Source organism: Acanthaster planci, linkage group LG03 (assembly GCF_054643075.1).
Source record: "Acanthaster planci isolate LZ-2023a linkage group LG03, COTS_SCS, whole genome shotgun sequence".
Lineage (NCBI taxonomy): Eukaryota > Metazoa > Echinodermata > Asteroidea > Valvatida > Acanthasteridae > Acanthaster > Acanthaster planci.
This window is the reverse complement of record NC_141779.1, coordinates 25,604,106-25,620,771: the sequence shown is the minus strand read 5'-3', so window position 1 is coordinate 25,620,771 and position 16,666 is coordinate 25,604,106. Positions and strand designations below refer to the sequence as shown.

Genomic DNA, 16,666 nt, shown 5'->3' with positions numbered 1-16,666 from the left:
CCCTCTCGTATGTACGTCTTGTACATGTACCTGTACATGAACGTGGTGCCGGTGTGAATCATACGGAAGCGTATATAGGACATGACTGAAAAAATAATTTTTGCCTTCTATTTCGCCCTGGCGGATTACTATTTCGCCCGGGCGGATTAGTATCCCAGGAGACTGGGTGTATATAATCGCTCGCTTTTGCAGGGGATGGATCATCCCTCACGTTTTCGTATAAAGAAAAAAAAAAGGATTTCTGAATACTTTTTTCATTCAAAATCAATTCAATTGCAAAGTTTCTCATGAAGTGTGCCCAGAGTTTGCTTTTTTGGGGGGGGGGAGCCACAGAGTTGGGGTTGAGGGAAAGGGCAAAATGTTTTTTTCTACAATCTACGGTCCATTTTTCTTTGGTCTGTCCCCCGCCCCAAAAATAAGGCCGGGGCGGTTTCCGCCCACTCCAGTTTTCTCTCTAACCTCACATTGCATTTTTTCACGCTTTGGGTCTTCCAGACTTTTTTGAGTAACTGATTACATTCATTTTTCACCTATATTTTGTGAATCTGTTGTTCTCGCGTAGTGCTCATTTTTCCGAAGCAGCCAAAAGCCTACACTTTTTTCCACGTGCACACGTTGCTAGGACACGCTGGCAAGCGCGTGGCCCCAAACTTCAAATGGTCATTGCAACATCTTCAATTGAACTGATAATGTACAGATCTATTGATTATTTGTATTGAGTATGATTGTCTTTTCATGCATGCAGAGTTTCATTAAACTCGTGTATGGCACTTCATGAGTCACTTTGCATCTTCGACACAATGGCGCGCAAAAATGTCGGAACAGTCTATCTAAGTACCCCCCCCCGGAAATCATCCCGCATTCTGACACACAAATCTACGCCACTCCCCAGGTGGTTCACTATTTCGCCCGGGCGAAATAAGTAATTCGCCCGGGCGAAATAGTAATCCGTCCGGGAGAAATCGCCTGCAGGCCCAATTTTTTTCCAGTCATGTTCGCTTCCGTAGTATCACGTCTCCGATTCTCAAACTCTTTGGCTCAGTTGCAGTTTGCGTCAGTACCAAAGATCGTATAGCGCCTCTACGTACGTCCAGCCATAGTCAAGTTCGACACACTTCTGTGACTTTTAAAGTTTGCTCCGGCTACATACTTCGTGTGAAATTTCAAGTTTGCTCAAAAATAAATTCCCTTGTTGCTTTTGTATGAGCCCCCTTGATACCATGCATGCTTACCATATTAGACCCATAATTTGACGTATAACGATGATATTATTACATGTAAGTGCCCTTTCAATTTCATTGCTTTCATGTTTGATTTCCAGTCATGCTAGTTCAAGCCCGGCCTTAAGGGAAAGAGTTCCATTTAGGGCAACACTTTCCCTTTACAATCATTCATTCGTTCATTCTTTGTTTCTACCTGATTATAATGCAGTAAAGATATAACAGGAAGGAAAATGGTTGTGGATGGGGTTCCACAGAAGCAGTGCTTGTCGGATATGGATCTCAATTAGGAATAATACACATTATTATAAACAATACAATAATTATGACACAAATTAGACAAGAAGACAATAAGACACGTAAACACTAAGTCTTAAAATGGAAATAGTGTATTTAGTAGGCCTACAGTATAAAAAGTGAAATTTAGCTTAGCAAATATTTACGTGTACGTGTTTTTTTTTTCAGACAAGTCTCATAGGTTTGTGCATAGGGGCATCAAGTGTTGTCCATAATTCTCAAGTAAACATAGTTAATGGTGGAGGAAGGAATGATAGTCCAGTTTTTTGCTTTTGTTCCCTGTTCTGTTCGTGAAGCCCACTTCCATTTTATATTCAAACATTAAGTGCAGAAGGCTGATCATTCCCACAAGTAGCAGATGGATAATCTGGTCAAAGTGACAGCTTATAGACTAGCCTGAAAAATTGTACTTTCCAAGTAAATGCTCTAAATTTTCTTCGCTATATTTGACTTTTTACTGAGAACAAGTCACTTCCACATGGCTAGTAACCCACTGTAAGGGAAAATGGTTGATGTACACGTACATTTATATGGAACATGATGGAACTCTTACCAACGCTGTTTAGAATACTGTTTTTAGAGCTGCAAATGTATGAAACGGGTTTCTAGACACAAAAAGCATATTAATATACATTAGAATGTGCTGATTGTGTTGTGATTCTCACTAGTTAGATAGGGGTATAAAACTGCATCCACTAGGGGTTATAACCATGACCCCAAAACATGACCCGTATGTGTACCTTGCAAGCCTTGGTAACCAAAGCCAACAAAACACAAAAAGCATGCATGCCATGATGTAAATTCAGCATTCAGTAGGTGGTCTTTCTTTTTATTGTTTGACTCAACAAAATCCTTTTGAAATGCTACCGGTAGTTGGTCTCGGCCATTTAGACCAGTGGCGTATGGCCGGGGAAATTAGGAGCAACTTGTCCCCCTCGACTCGTTTTTCAAATCAAATATTAATAAAAAAGTTTGATTTATCAAATTTTATCAAACATTAGCCCCAAAACCGTAAGTAGGCAACACCATGAAATAAAAGCATGGATGTCACGTGGGGACCATGAGTAAAGCTTTTGAAACTTTTTTTCATGTTGAATGTCGAAGCCACATTCACTTTTGAATTTGCCCTTTCCACCCGACACCAAAAGCTTGATACGCCACAGATTTAGATATGTATCAGAAAAAAATACCAAATTATCCATCTATATAAGCTTTGTTCTCAGTTATAATTTTCATGTAATGTAACGGGTATACGGGACTTGACCTGCACTGGGCCTAACAAATCCCTAAAATTAACCCGCCAGGTTCAACCTGGAGGAATTGGTGACGCTTGCTGAGCTACCTGTTTCACCCACAGCAGTGATGATGTCGCCACACACTTTTAAGAGGACAGGTCTTTATAAATTATCAAAGCCCGGTAGACTTCATGGATGGGAAAAGGGGAAGAGAGGGGAAGGACGCTTGGCGCACAACGCAAGGGAAAAGTTGGAATTGGGCTGTTGGAATAATAGCCTGATCCTAAACCGTTACTCTGACGCGGAATCCCGAAGACAAAGACAGACAATTCATAAGGCAGTGGAGAACTATTTCTAGAATTCTCAATTATGCTTCTGATTTATTTACATCCAAAATCATCCTTCAAGTTCAAGTGATTATTCTTTGTCAGGTGGGGTGAATAACCGTAAATTCAACCTGCATACGCCCCTTCGTTTATTCTAAGTCTACTGTCTGTACGTGGCCATGTTCGCTTCACTGTAATAACTGTACAGTTATTTTGGATGTAAATAAATCAGAAGCAATATACGTTGGGTAAGGGCAAACCCGTTATATATAAATGTACAGTTATTATGGTTATTATAAACCTCAGTTCTTCAGGCCTCTTCGTGTCTCTACTTTGGCTTACTTCTGCTTTTCGTCTGTTTTCCTATCATCATAACCCTTCTTTCTAGTTTGTCATCGTCTTCCTGCTTCTTTCTGGTGCCGGATCGCTTCTTCCCACAGGGCTGTTCTGGACGCGAACAGAGCACTTATGTGATACAGATTTTCGGCAGGGCCGGCTGAAAACAGCACGCGTATGCTGATAGGCTAAAAGTGCGCGTCGCACGTATGCAAATGAAGTCACCGCAACAATCCAAAGCACTGAGTACATGTATGTACATGTACATGCCGTTAACTTGTGTGTAAAATGTCAGGCACACATTACAATGGGCAAATTTCCACTTTCTTCTTGTCAAACACACAGAAATGATTCTTGCCAACTTGGTATTGTTGCGTTCCCTAAATATCAAGTCGATGGTAGCATGGACTTCATTAGTGTCTACGGGATGTGATATTTGGGGTCAACAATTTATTAAAGGGTGGACGTGAAACAAGGGGTTTGGGTGATAGTCAAACTGTATGGTTGGTTTATTGCTCTCACTTCTCTTCATCAAAGTTCAATGTGGGATTGAAGAAGGTGTAGCTTAACATAATACAACACACAAAAGGCAAGGTTATAGAGAGGCGAAGTTGTATATGAGTGTAACTAAACTATGGTTTGGCAGGACCATTGGAAATGCAAGTCAGACGGAGTGGGTACGGGTGTCTCGCCGGCAAATCGATTCGGACGTACCGGTGACGGGCCGCTACGACTCTCACTAGCATCCTGGGCTAATTCGTACCGCTCTCGCATCGGAACACGCGATCACGCCAGAGTACAGCATGAATAACCTAATACAAAATATATGTCCATAATGCATAGCTGAGCTAAATAAAGACCCTGAGAAATGCAAGGACCGAGAACGAGTAAAACTAGGGGGCGCTAGAATTCCAAGATTTGCGGGAGCGCAACAGTATGAATAAAGAAAAGTGCATTTTTGTCACAGTGCAGTATATACAATAACAAACTGAGTTCCTAAATATTTCCAGCAAAATTTAAATATACAGCAAAATTTACAATTATGAATTAGGCCCTAGGCTTTTTCATAATTTCCATATCATTCATATTTTCTTTGCCAGTACAGCCACTGTAATACACGTGTATCTCAATAGTATACAATTATACTGCAACAATGTAGACACACAAATAGTAACTCATACAACCCATGATGATTGTAGATCTTCATTAATCTTTTCAAATGTATTGATCAAAAAAGATTCTACTTTTCACCATGCAAAATCTTCAAAAATGTTCTCAAGTTCTTAACATTATCAAACAATAAATTCTACATGGAAAGATAAAATATTAAAACAAATGGTAACATTCAAATTGATCATTGCAAATAAAGATAAGGCCACGCTCTACCTCCATAGGCATTTTATAATTGCATTCAACCTAAAGGGGTCTCAAATTTCAGAAACATGTCACCAAAATATGTGTTTACTAAAGCACAATTAAGCAACTTCAGACTTCTTTTATCTGAAACATTTTGGTCCATCTTCCCTGGGTCCACACCTAGATAAGTAAAAATCCTACTCTTTTGAAGTTGTTTAATAGTACAACTGGTCAGAGAGGAAAGTTTCTTATCCTGAATGGGATGATCTATATATGCCAACATTTGTGATGAAAGAGCATGATCATATTCCCTTGTAGTATGAGGTGATGGATCAGCTGCTGGGAAACTGTGAGGGCACTTGTGTGTGGTGGTGAAGACCTTCCACAAAAAGGCATCTCGCTACTCAAGCAGCCAAGTTTATATTGGCAGCGATGTGTTAAGTTTGCTCCGAGTCAGGATTAGGCCCTTGCTGTCTCAACAATGTATCACACTTCTCAGGTTCCTCTTTGTTTACTCTGAAAAAAAATTACAATTAACTCTGTGAATGCAATGTTCTTAAGAAAATGCATGATGTTGCTACACTTAGGTCTCGTAACTCAAATCATAAGTTTGTATCATGCCTATAACCAGCTACAAATTAGAATGCAGGCCAGGTTGAATACCTCTTTTGCTGGTAGGAATTAACAACTTGCTGATAAAAGAGGGATACACTTAAGGTGCTAAATGGGTACTCTCATTGGATTCTCAAAAAAATTTCCAAAAATGTGTAACTTAAAAATGCCTTCAAAACGTAGCATGCTGGATGACATACCGGTAACTTGGTTAAATCTTTTCAGAATGGCTGCAAATGGTCAACTCTTCCTTCAATTGTTAAGGAGATCTAAAAATTAAGGGGTTTGGAAGAATGTTCTCTAAATGACTCTCAAACTTACTGCTTCACACTTATCACAAAAACCTGTGTTTTGAGACAAGAAATAATACAACCTTCAAATGTAAACCTGTGGGTAAAAATCTTTTCTTTACCTCATTTTCTTTTTGTGGTGACGATTCCAGCAAGCCATAAATATATACACACATGCCCCACCCAAAGCAAACATGATGGGGAATCCAATTCCGATAGCCACTTTGTTACAGGTACCACTTTCAGGATTACAAGTAGGCCTGTCATGTGACTTGGAACTCTTAGTCAGACTCTCACCTGCTGCAAGAAAGCAAAAGGAAAGGTTGATGTATACATGTATGTCTTGTGGCATACACATGATTTCAATTTGAGTGGTGTTCACTGGAGTAGCCAAGTCTTTTTATATTTGTCCTCAGTGAAGTGGTACATGTACTATAAGAAAATCCTTTGGGCTCCATGCAGAATAATTAAATGACAAAACTCTGTTACCAAGATGACTGTGAAATCTGTGCTTTGCTGACAAGTTATTCACTGTATGGCATTCATCAATTAACGACTGTTGACTGCTGTGATGTGGGATATAACGTTTTGAACACCCGAGGGAGGCATAGTGCCCTGAGGCAAAGCCAAGGTGCTATGCATGCCCGAGGAGTGAGTATCAGAGTACAAGTTCACACGTCACATAGTCTGGTTAACAGACCCTGTGTTAACCTTATACACTGCAGTGATGGGAACAAGTCTGTTATACGAGCAAAACCACTGATTCGTTGGATAAATTCTTGAAGACAGACGCATAGCACCCTCGGCTTCACCTCAGGGCACATGCATCCTTCGGGTGTTCAAAACGTTATATCTCGCACCACAGTGGTCAACATATCGCGTGTCACGTGATTGTTCTGGGCCAATGAACAGATAGTATCCAAGACAGAGATATGACAAGATACATGTACCACTACCAGAGAAGGCAGTACGCTGTTCCCAATCATTCTATCTCTGCGTTGACATTGGAGGTGCATCATGCATGGGAACCAATCAGCAGTTGAACCCACTTGTTACAAGGCCAACAGGGACAAGGAGTCCATGCATCAATTCAATGATATCTCATGTTGTTTTTATAATGCACTCAATCCCTCATGTATTAAACCTGATGAATGGCTTACCTCCTGTGAACATTCCTGCGATGGCAGTAGGCTTGGGGCAGGTTGACTCATTAGCTGTATTGTTGGAAAGAAGTTCAACAGCTTTTGAACATTTTCATTTCATCAAACTTTATTATGCTGTGTTCACATTTTGAATCGGCAGATACAGCATAAATGTAAGTATCTTACGGCCTGAGCAGACCCTCTAAAATCCTCTTTCTACAGAAATGTAGGCTTTACAGCCAAAAATTTTATCACCAAAAACACGATTTACATATGTATCTTGCATTTCAAAGAGCCAATATGGAGCACGGTGAACTGCAGAGGGACTTTTAAAATCAATAGTGTTATACCTTTTTTGCAAGCCACTGTTAACATGGAAAAGAACATTCAACAACACACACTCTTGCTACAATTTACTTCCGAACAGTGGAACAAGATTTACAACTGGACTAGGTTTTAAACAATTAACTTCAGGAACATGCATATGTATTGCATACTCCTACAGGAGAAATTGTGCAATATGGTTCCAATTTCCAGCTCTGTAGCTATGAGGCTATACCATGAGAAGGTAGGGGAGGGGTGTATCCCATTTTTGTTACACCTGTCAACCTTTGCATAACAGACATAATGATACTTAATCAGAACATCGCAACAGTGGCTTCTTCGAGTCACATGAATCTGTTGTGTAAAGTTTGTAAAATAATTTCGTAAATTTTCAAAAGCATATATTAAGTATATTCTCACACAGGAAAAGTCGATCCACCTCGCATGCGCAGGGAAAGTTAGCACTCCCCACCTGGGTATACCATTGTGTGTAGGGGACTGTCAGAAGTAGACAATCCCTCAGAGTCAACCATCACAAAACAAGGTTAAACTACAGAAATTCTTCCACAATAAAAAAAGCAAGAAAACAAATGACAAGTTGTTTGCAAGCACCCTCAGATTTTAGTGGTACTATTATTCTTGTCTCCATTTGCAAATTTTCTTGCAGGGGTGACTGGGAGTGAAGAATTTTTGTAGGAGGAGGTGAGTGCCTTGTCGCCTCCCGCCATCACGTACCCCTTCCCCTAACCCCTCAATTAGCTATGATGCTGCTTGCATGATCACTATAAAGTACAAACACTACTTCACAAAACTGACAGACACATACATGTAGGGAGTAAATATTATGATTGCACACTGTGGTCTATCTAGATCTATCAATCAAAGGTTCGCTACCACATATCCCCTGTCATATAGCTATCGATCAGTTTGAAAAAGGCACCCCAACCGCCCATCACAAAATCCTTGTGTGATTCTTACCATGTACTCGCAGTTCCAGTTGTGTCTCAACCCGTACGAAATTCCTGCTGGCCCAGTAAATGATAAGGTAGCGACCAGCATCACTGCATCTTAGGGCTGGAAAGCGAAGCAGTGGTAGCAGTCCATCTCTTATCAGGATGAAAGGCTCCTGACCTTGATTGTTGCCTTCGAACTTGAACTCTAAATGTTTCCTGTGTCCATCGTCGTAGATTTTGATGACCTCAAACCATCCCCCATCATCACACTTCAAGTCAAATTTTATGTCTAACTCTTTGCCTGGGGTAATCAACACGTCCTCTTGTGACAGCAAAAGCACTGCCAAAGGTAAATTGTAATAAAATACATGTAAGTCTCATAAGGGAAGCAGGTTGTCACTTCAGGCCCATTCACATACCCTATTTACTGAATTATTGCAGCACAGTTTTTAATCAAAAGTACATTAAGCAATTAAGAAATCCTTGAAACAAAGAAATGTTGGATATATGCTGAAGAAACAGTCTTAAAGATGGCAGAAAAGGAATTCACACACAAATAATTTCTAGGTGCTTAATCTTTACGGAGATATGATTGGGCAACAAGTGAATAAATCAAATTTTTCACTCCCAACCTATCCAACTGACCCAGCTGAGCAAAACACTAAGACCTCCTGTGGTTATGTTGAATTACTAAATAAGAACAAGATGGGATGGTGTATGCAAACATTTACTCACTGGAGTCATTGCGGGTCCAAATATTTGCCTTGGACATAGCCTCCCTGCTTGGCTTTTTTTCAAGCACTTCACCATTTTTCATCACAGAGCAATTACAGAAACTGAACATGTTGGCAGTTACATCCTGCACTGTGAGAGTCGTTTCCAACACCCATGATCCCTGTGTGGTGCAGTACTTAATGCTTTGCACTTGGGGTTCTTTCATCACAATTGCTGTTCCATTCTGCAGATAGCAGGTAGTGGAGTGTCTCATCATTGGGGTCTGCATTTACAGCTTTCCACTGAAATCTCAAGGTTGCCCTACTGCTAGGTGATATACAAACTCCTTTTGGGGAGACAAGTGGGGTCGTTGCAGACATTTCTGAAAGAAAAATGGTCCACTTGCAAATTTATGTGTGCATTATAAGTGGCCTAAAGATATGGATAGAAGCACAAATGCTTTTCAGACAAGGCATTAATTACCCCAAAATTACACCAGGCTGAGTTTATCCTTAGATCCTTTAATCTTTCACTTATTTCTCACAACCTTGGTGTTTTAAAAAACTTCAGATATTTATCTCAACCTGTATTCTGATTTCTGTATTTACAATCCATGCCGCATCTGCAAACTGGTACACTTGCCAAGGGAACTACTCTAAAACCTATGTACCTTGATAAATTGCTCATGATTCAGAAGAACAAAGATTGATGAATGGGTCTGGCTTTACAGATCATTCTTCCCCAATATTTGTTACACATGTACATTCAACATTATATCTGTGTACATTCAACATTATATCTGTGTACATTCAACATTATATCTGTGTACATTCAACATTATATCTGTGTACATTCAACATTATATCTGTGTACATTCAACATTATATCTGTATACATTCAACATTATATCTGTGTACATTCAACATTATATCTGTGTACATTCAACATTATATCTGTATACATTCAACATTATATCTGTGTACATTCAACATTATATCTGTGTACATTCAACATTATATCTGTGTACATTCAACATTATATCTGTGTACATTCAACATTATATCTGTGTACATTCAACATTATATCTGTGTACATTCAACATTATATCTGTGTACATTCAACATTATATATGTGTACATTCAACATTATATCTGTGTACATTCAACATTATATCTGTGTACATTCAACATTATATCTGTATACATTCAACATTATATCTGTGTACATTCAACATTATATCTGTGTACATTCAACATTATATCTGTGTACATTCAACATTATATCTGTGTACATTCAACATTATATCTGTGTATATTCAACATTATATCTGTATACATTCAACATTATATCTGTATACATTCAACATTATATCTGTATACATTCAACATTATATCTGTGTACATTCAACATTATATATGTGTAAATTCAACATTATATCTGCATACATTCAACATTATATCTGTGTACATTCAACATTATATCTGTGTACATTCAACATTATATCTGTGTACATTCAACATTATATCTGTGTACATTCAACATTATATCTGTATACATTCAACATTATATCTGTGTACATTCAACATTATATCTGTGTACATTCAACATTATATCTGTGTACATTCAACATTATATCTGTATACGATCTTTGTAAACATTATTTATGTGCATCTTATTTTGAAAAACAATCATTGCCTCTCAAATACAAAGTCTCTTTCTGAAAGGAACAATGATATTCAAACTTATAAGGTCACCGTTACCCATCAAACAAGCTTCACCTCAGTAACTGAGTGAACTTACCATGACCTTTCAACTGTTTTGTAATAGGAAGTCCACCTTTGGAACCAAATTCGATCAATTTAACCACTAATCTAAATTTCAACTTGTAAAAGGTATTGTGACGGTCATGCCGACACAACCCCCAGGTCGTCCTCGGCCAACGTCAGCGAGCGGTCTAGTCTGAGGCAGCCAAGGAAGTAGGCCCATTTTGGGGCAGTCTACCGCCAGGTGCAGCAGGAGAGCAGTACAGGCACTGGGGTAGAGGACAGGGTGGGACACATGGGCATAACAGACCCAAACCGACATGTCTGCCTAAGGTGACTCTGGTTTAATAATTGCTCACACCTCTCCAGGCCCTACTAATGATACGACCTTCATAGGCCCTGGCAATCTCCTAGTCAGATCTTGGCCCTATACATGTGTAAGCTACAGGCACAACTTGTTTTACATCCACCGAATTCCCCCATAAGAATACTGCCAGGTGGATGGAGTTCCCCTTATAAACTCGTCCCCAGATGATTTATATTAAGTCTAAAGATCCCCCGGTAAGTTGCTTACTTACGGGTATAGCGTAGTAGTTCTCCCCGGTGGGAGCAGTAAAGAAAACCATGTGGCAACTCAACTGACCAGGACGGTGCTGGAACTACTATGGCACATGGGACTGACTGCGAAGGTACTGACACGCTTGGCACACGATCGCACTTATATATCTCGCAGGCCGCCAGCCTGGCGCTACCGGCCACAGTGCACGGCGGGCCCCACCAATGTCAGGGAATAAGCCCTGGGCCTAACTATGATGGCTCAGAATAAACATGCAAACTGCTATTGTGCCACAGTATCATAAAAACCCTACTTACATGTATCAATACACTTAATGTTACTCGTATTTAAGAGGACATTACTGTAATGGTCAAAGATGCTAACAACACTTTGAAAGTTAATGACGGTTACTTTGGGACATTGTAATTTCACAGTCTGATCAGATCCCGAATTCATGAATTCCAGGTTTTATTCATTTTTCCTATGTGTGAAATGTATTTCTGTTAAATGTATTCCCTTTTCAGGGGATATACCCAGTACATATTTCAGCTTCTTGTTTCACCTCCTTTTCCTTTTCATTTCTTTTCTTTCGCATGTATTTCACTTGCACTGAAACAAACCCAAATCTCAACTTGAATCTTACCTGTGACATGTGGTACAAGAAATAACATCAGAAGACTAAACTGTAAAACTGCCATCATTGTTGGGAGAAAATGTATCTGTGAACAAAGTAAAGAAATCATGTATGATCTGTGATGATAAATGACATTATTTCAGTAAAATCTTACAATTTCATTCATCTTATCAATTTCATGCATGATGTATGTATTACAAACATCTCATAAATTGCAATTAATTAACAGATGCTGAAAAAATTTGCATAAAGTCAATCCTGTGTTTCACACAATAACAAATAGCCTTTAACTTTGGAAGTTGGAGCTTCCAATGATAGCATATCTTTGTTACTACATGTACTGAATGAGAGCTACATGTACAACTTAATCTTTGCATATCATATATGCTTATATATGCACAAAATTTGCTTAGAGCATGAAAAAACCTTGCTTGATAAATCAGGTTACCAGCCCAAACTCCATGTGATGTATATTGTTTTGGAATGATATTCACCTGTGTTTTTGGTTAGCATGACAATGACTTAGATTTTGAGCTGGTAACCTTTGCTTTTTACACAAGCCTTTTTTTGGCACTTAAGCAAATTTGTGCTTAGGCAGCTCTATGAAAATGGCCTCTGCAGGATGATAGGAACTTTACCAGTGGGCTGCAAACCAGTCACACAGCCTCACTGGAGAGAAGCATGCGGCATTAGAAATTACATTTGGAATTTGTTTGCATCACAAATGCCTCCAAACAAAGAGCATCAAATTTTCTGGACCTTAAACATGGAATACTATACTGCTGTCTCTCAAAAAAGGAAGTGTTTAACTACTTGTAAATGTAAACTGAAGTCGAACATTCTGCAAGTTATCCCTTCTATTTTGTATGAGTCCGGTTAAACTCATCTCCCATCAATATTCCATCCTTATTTCCCTACCTTGGATATACTCCATTTATGTATTCATAATTTGTACATACATGTACCGTATAATTATGTCTTGTGGTAGTTTACTAGTTTCCATATCTCTTAATTAACTTCTTTTTGGTTTTGTATTTCATTGTTTTGTAATATTTGATTGCATGCCTTACACAAGCTTTTGCTGGTTTGCTGCCTCCTTTTGACTTAATTGTCTTCTTTGTATTCTTTATATGTTGTATGATGTAACCTGCTATGAAGAGGAAATAAATTTTATTTACCAATGAAAATGTTATTTTTTTATCGAAGGGTGCTCACTTTAACGGTTTGACTGGAATGGGCAGTATTTGTGTGGAATTGTTGAGGCTACTGATTTTGTCTTGGTCCTGAATACTTGTCTATGACAAAGGAACTTACATTTCTTGTGCTGTTATACTGTTTTCAGGAAAAATTATCTTCACCTAATGTAAAGACAAATTAGTCAGGATTTGGAGGTTGTTAGAGACCTGGACAAAAGTTTGTTGATTATCAGATTTACCCGGAGATTCCTGGAACCAACTAGTTGAAAAATTCACGTTTTTCGATTCTACAAGGAAAAAAATAGTTGAATACATGTTTTAACCATTCAGCAATATCAACAATGCCTTGAAGACGGTAACACCCAAATAAATATGTCTCAAACAGATATGATTGAGGTAAAAGTGGCTGGAAATAATTCCAATGCAGGTGTGGGCACCCTGTTAAGTTCAGAGTCTCTAAATTGTAGTGAAGTGAATGGTATGGTGGCTTAAGGTAGCTCCCTACAAGAACAATTATTACATACAACAATGAAGGTTAATGTACAGTGAACACCTTTCCTTTTGGTCCCAAGGATGAACTTCCTCTTATGTGGAGCTTCCAGCTATTACCACTGGTAAATTGTTGATTTAGTACTGTACGCTGCTGTGCACATATCCTCGTCTTGCCTCAAGTCGTTGTTAACAGAAGCCAGGCAATTGGGTCATATGAATAACAAGCCAATGCTATGAGGTTCAAGCAAACAGCAAAAGCATTATGAATATGGAAATGCTTGAACTTCAATAAAATTTTTCTGTTACGTACTGCACGGCATTGACTAGAAGCAATGGTGGCACATGCAAAATGTTTGTGGTTTGCTGCACAGGTGCAGCCGAAATGTGCTTTCACTGTGTGTACATGTACATGTATGTGTACTACAGACACACATGCAGTTGACTGGAGTTATCACGGTGCTGTTGAAAATAATGCATTTGGTGAAGACTTGTCAGGCTTGTTAAGCTGATTCATGTGTTACTGACAAAGTCACAGTTATTTAAAATAAAAACTGAAAATGGACACTTAAGTAGATAGCAGTTGAGTACCAGCGTGCCAGTGGGACTTAACTGTATAGAATGATAAATTGTAATATGAGCAAAAATTAATAAATTAAGAAGAATAAGTAAATGGCTTGAAAGGGATAAAATGGGAGTAGAAACAAAAGACTTCTAATTAGTCACTGTAAGACTTCTTTGATTATGTAACATTCATTCGTTATAGCATTATTATCAGGCGTAAGTTTATTTTCTGAAAAGGAAAGTTCATCAATACAAAGTTGGACTGCATCATGATTAATATAATACTCAATGATGATATTTCAGTAGCCATAGCCAATGAAGCAGTAAGAGTAGTCTAAGATCAACTCTGCGTGAAAGTGGGAAATTCCTAAGGGGTGGTTATGTCAGGAGATAATGCCACATAACAGATGCGTAATGGTGACATTTCAAAGAATAAGAGGGGTTACATGGTGGAACGTTTTCCAAAGTGGGGGGCTATTTGTGAGCAGATCATCAGGCATCAGCCAGTAATAGACTGACTTAGAGTAGGGTGTGATGTCCCCCCCAATTGAAAAGGTGGGTGTCCCCACCTCCCCCCTCCACTACCAGTGGTGCTGTCTGTTTAGTATAAGTGTCCAATGACGTCATGAACCTGGGGCTCCTGACACAGAAACTCTTGCATGTCCTTGAAACAACCGTACTGGCGCATAGGAACTGGGGAAGGCCTGTAGGTTTTACTTTTGTTTGGAAGTTGGAATTGTAAAATGTAACCACACCTTTTGGGTCTTCACAACATCTACAGTATGATGAGACTTGAGGCTATGCATGGTGGAAGTACTAACTATGGACAAGTTTGCGGTGACCATGTGGATATATTTGTCTTTTTTGAGTGTGTGTGGTTCTGAGAAGAACCGTGGTACAGTATGAACTATGATTCCAACACGTGTGGTCCCCATATCGTGTGAGTTATGGGAGAGGCGGGTAACTCTTCCATTGGGTTCGTCAAATCTATCTCAAATATTATATACTGATACAAAAGGCAATAAAGCACATTAAAGTTATTCCTAGCATTGCTACATACTCTCAAGTGACCCATGGGAAATAAATCAAGTTCGGATGTGGTGGGCCACTTTACTGATCAGCCCCTCGACCCCCCCCCATAACGTTTTGGGTTGAACGGAAGATAACTTGTATGTTGCAACATTTTGTTGAGAGTACAACAGCCAAATTTGAAGAGAAAAGCAATGAACTAGCACAAAAACTAAACCATACATGTAGGAAAGAGTTCCATATATGTAGGCCTATACACGGACATCACTTAATTGGCACCAGTGCATAAACCCATGACACCTTGTGATATGAGCACAAAAAAACAAACTCTACGGTATTTTCCCCTCAAAATTTTACACTGAAGGATAAGTGTTATTTACTTGTTGGGTGATGTAAGACTTTTGGGAAACTTAAACGATGTGTCCGGATATCTAATGCATGGAGTTTCCTACCTCCAGTCTTACCTTGCAGAAAAATGAAATTCCTGTAAGCATGATCATAAGAATGCATGTCAGACAGAATGCACTGATGCTTGCGGTTGGGGTGAAAAATAAGCCTAGCTAGTGCACTGCGTATAAAATAGCTAGGCCTCTTTTCTTAGTCGTCATCCTATGGTCAAGTAGTAAATAGTAATGAAAACTGGCTTCTGTGGGCGAGATGAGGGATTCACCATTTGTATATCTAATGTCGTCATGCGAATATATTGGGATTCTGTGAATCCCCAAGACCAGCTGATCTTTTGACATCACGGGAAAAACCGCGCACTCCTTTATCAAAGGCAGTCAAACATATGACGTAATGCGGATAAGCGGTGGTTAATTGTGCACGAGCGGGGAATCCCCAGACGCCAGCCAGGGTACTGCACTGATGAGTGGCCCGAACCCCAACCGTCTCGCTAGCATGTATAAATAGTTCGGAGGCAGGACAAAAATTTTGCTTTTTAGAACAATTGATTTTATAAAAAACACCCCCCTCCGAAATAGAAAATGATCGTTATGTTTTCCTAAAACGTGTTTGTGCTTTCAGTTCCGGAAAACAGTCAGTGGTGTTTGGGGGGATTGTATATTTCAACGTTTGTAGATGACTATGACATCATAGGGTTGATGTGAAAAGATAACAGGGTTTCGACTTTTTAGGGAAATTAGAGGGGAAAGTGGGAAGTTGTGGGTGTTTTAACACATGACACATGGTGGAGTCAAATTTGCATGGCTGGTTTATCAGTAAGAAAGTAACATTTTCTTACAGTTTATTTAATTTTGAAATTTCAAAAATGGGGTAATTAAAGTGCAATAACAACAGTGTTGTCTTTGGTTTTATAGGGAATGACCTGATTTACTAGATAAAAATGACAAAAATTGGGAAGTTCCCATACGCCTGGTAATTGCAATCCTTAGGAGAACTTCCCCTCTTCGGTGGGCGCGGCCGGCATTGCACTGATAACATCCTTGCAATTTTTTTGATGCAATGACCGTTAGGTCTGAACTCACTAAAGCTACGTCATAAAATTATTCTCTTGAAAGAGTAAATATTATATTCAAGATACTGCCGTGGATCCAGGGGTTGGTGTCGACACCCCCCCACCTCAAAAGGGGGGGGGTGGAGTTAAAAAATGGAGAAAATATTTAAAAAA

The 16,666-nt window shown here is 39.2% G+C and overlaps 1 protein-coding gene across 16 annotated transcripts; it reads right to left on the bottom strand.

Moving 5' to 3' along the window:
• Positions 1 to 3,893: 3,893 nt before the first annotated feature.
• Positions 3,894 to 15,808, bottom strand: LOC110981097 (uncharacterized). Of its 16 annotated transcripts, none has more exons than XM_087135143.1 (9): positions 15,501 to 15,804; positions 13,508 to 13,677; positions 12,829 to 12,908; positions 11,768 to 11,843; positions 8,827 to 9,187; positions 8,117 to 8,431; positions 6,833 to 6,886; positions 5,795 to 5,972; positions 3,894 to 5,286 (listed from the first exon to the last, which is right to left on the bottom strand). In XM_087135143.1, exons 5-9 carry the CDS (start codon positions 9,092 to 9,094, stop codon positions 5,208 to 5,210), a joined length of 894 nt encoding a protein of 297 aa, XP_086991269.1. In that variant the 5' UTR covers positions 9,095 to 9,187; positions 11,768 to 11,843; positions 12,829 to 12,908; positions 13,508 to 13,677; positions 15,501 to 15,804; the 3' UTR covers positions 3,894 to 5,207. The 16 variants fall into 16 exon arrangements, 15 of the variants coding, with proteins under 15 accessions (XP_086991269.1, XP_086991270.1, XP_086991279.1 ...); XM_087135144.1 differs by having other exon boundaries at positions 12,829 to 12,905; XR_015424946.1 differs by lacking the exons at positions 13,508 to 13,677; positions 15,501 to 15,804 and adding an exon at positions 5,583 to 5,651 and having other exon boundaries at positions 12,829 to 13,241.
• Positions 15,809 to 16,666: the final 858 nt, after the last annotated feature.

What these genes read in the sequence shown, in the direction of transcription:
- LOC110981097 (XM_087135143.1), bottom strand. Translation starts at nt 9,094, where the DNA reads ATGCAGACCCCAATGATGAGACACTCCACTACCTGCTATCTGCAGAAT. An exon ending in ACTGGAACTGCGAGTACATG is followed by an intron (nt 6,887 to 8,116) that starts GTAAGAATCACA and finishes CCAACAATACAG; the next exon opens with CTAATGAGTCAACCTGCCCC. An exon ending in CGCAGGAATGTTCACAGGAG is followed by an intron (nt 5,973 to 6,832) that starts GTAAGCCATTCA and finishes GCTTTCTTGCAG; the next exon opens with CAGGTGAGAGTCTGACTAAG.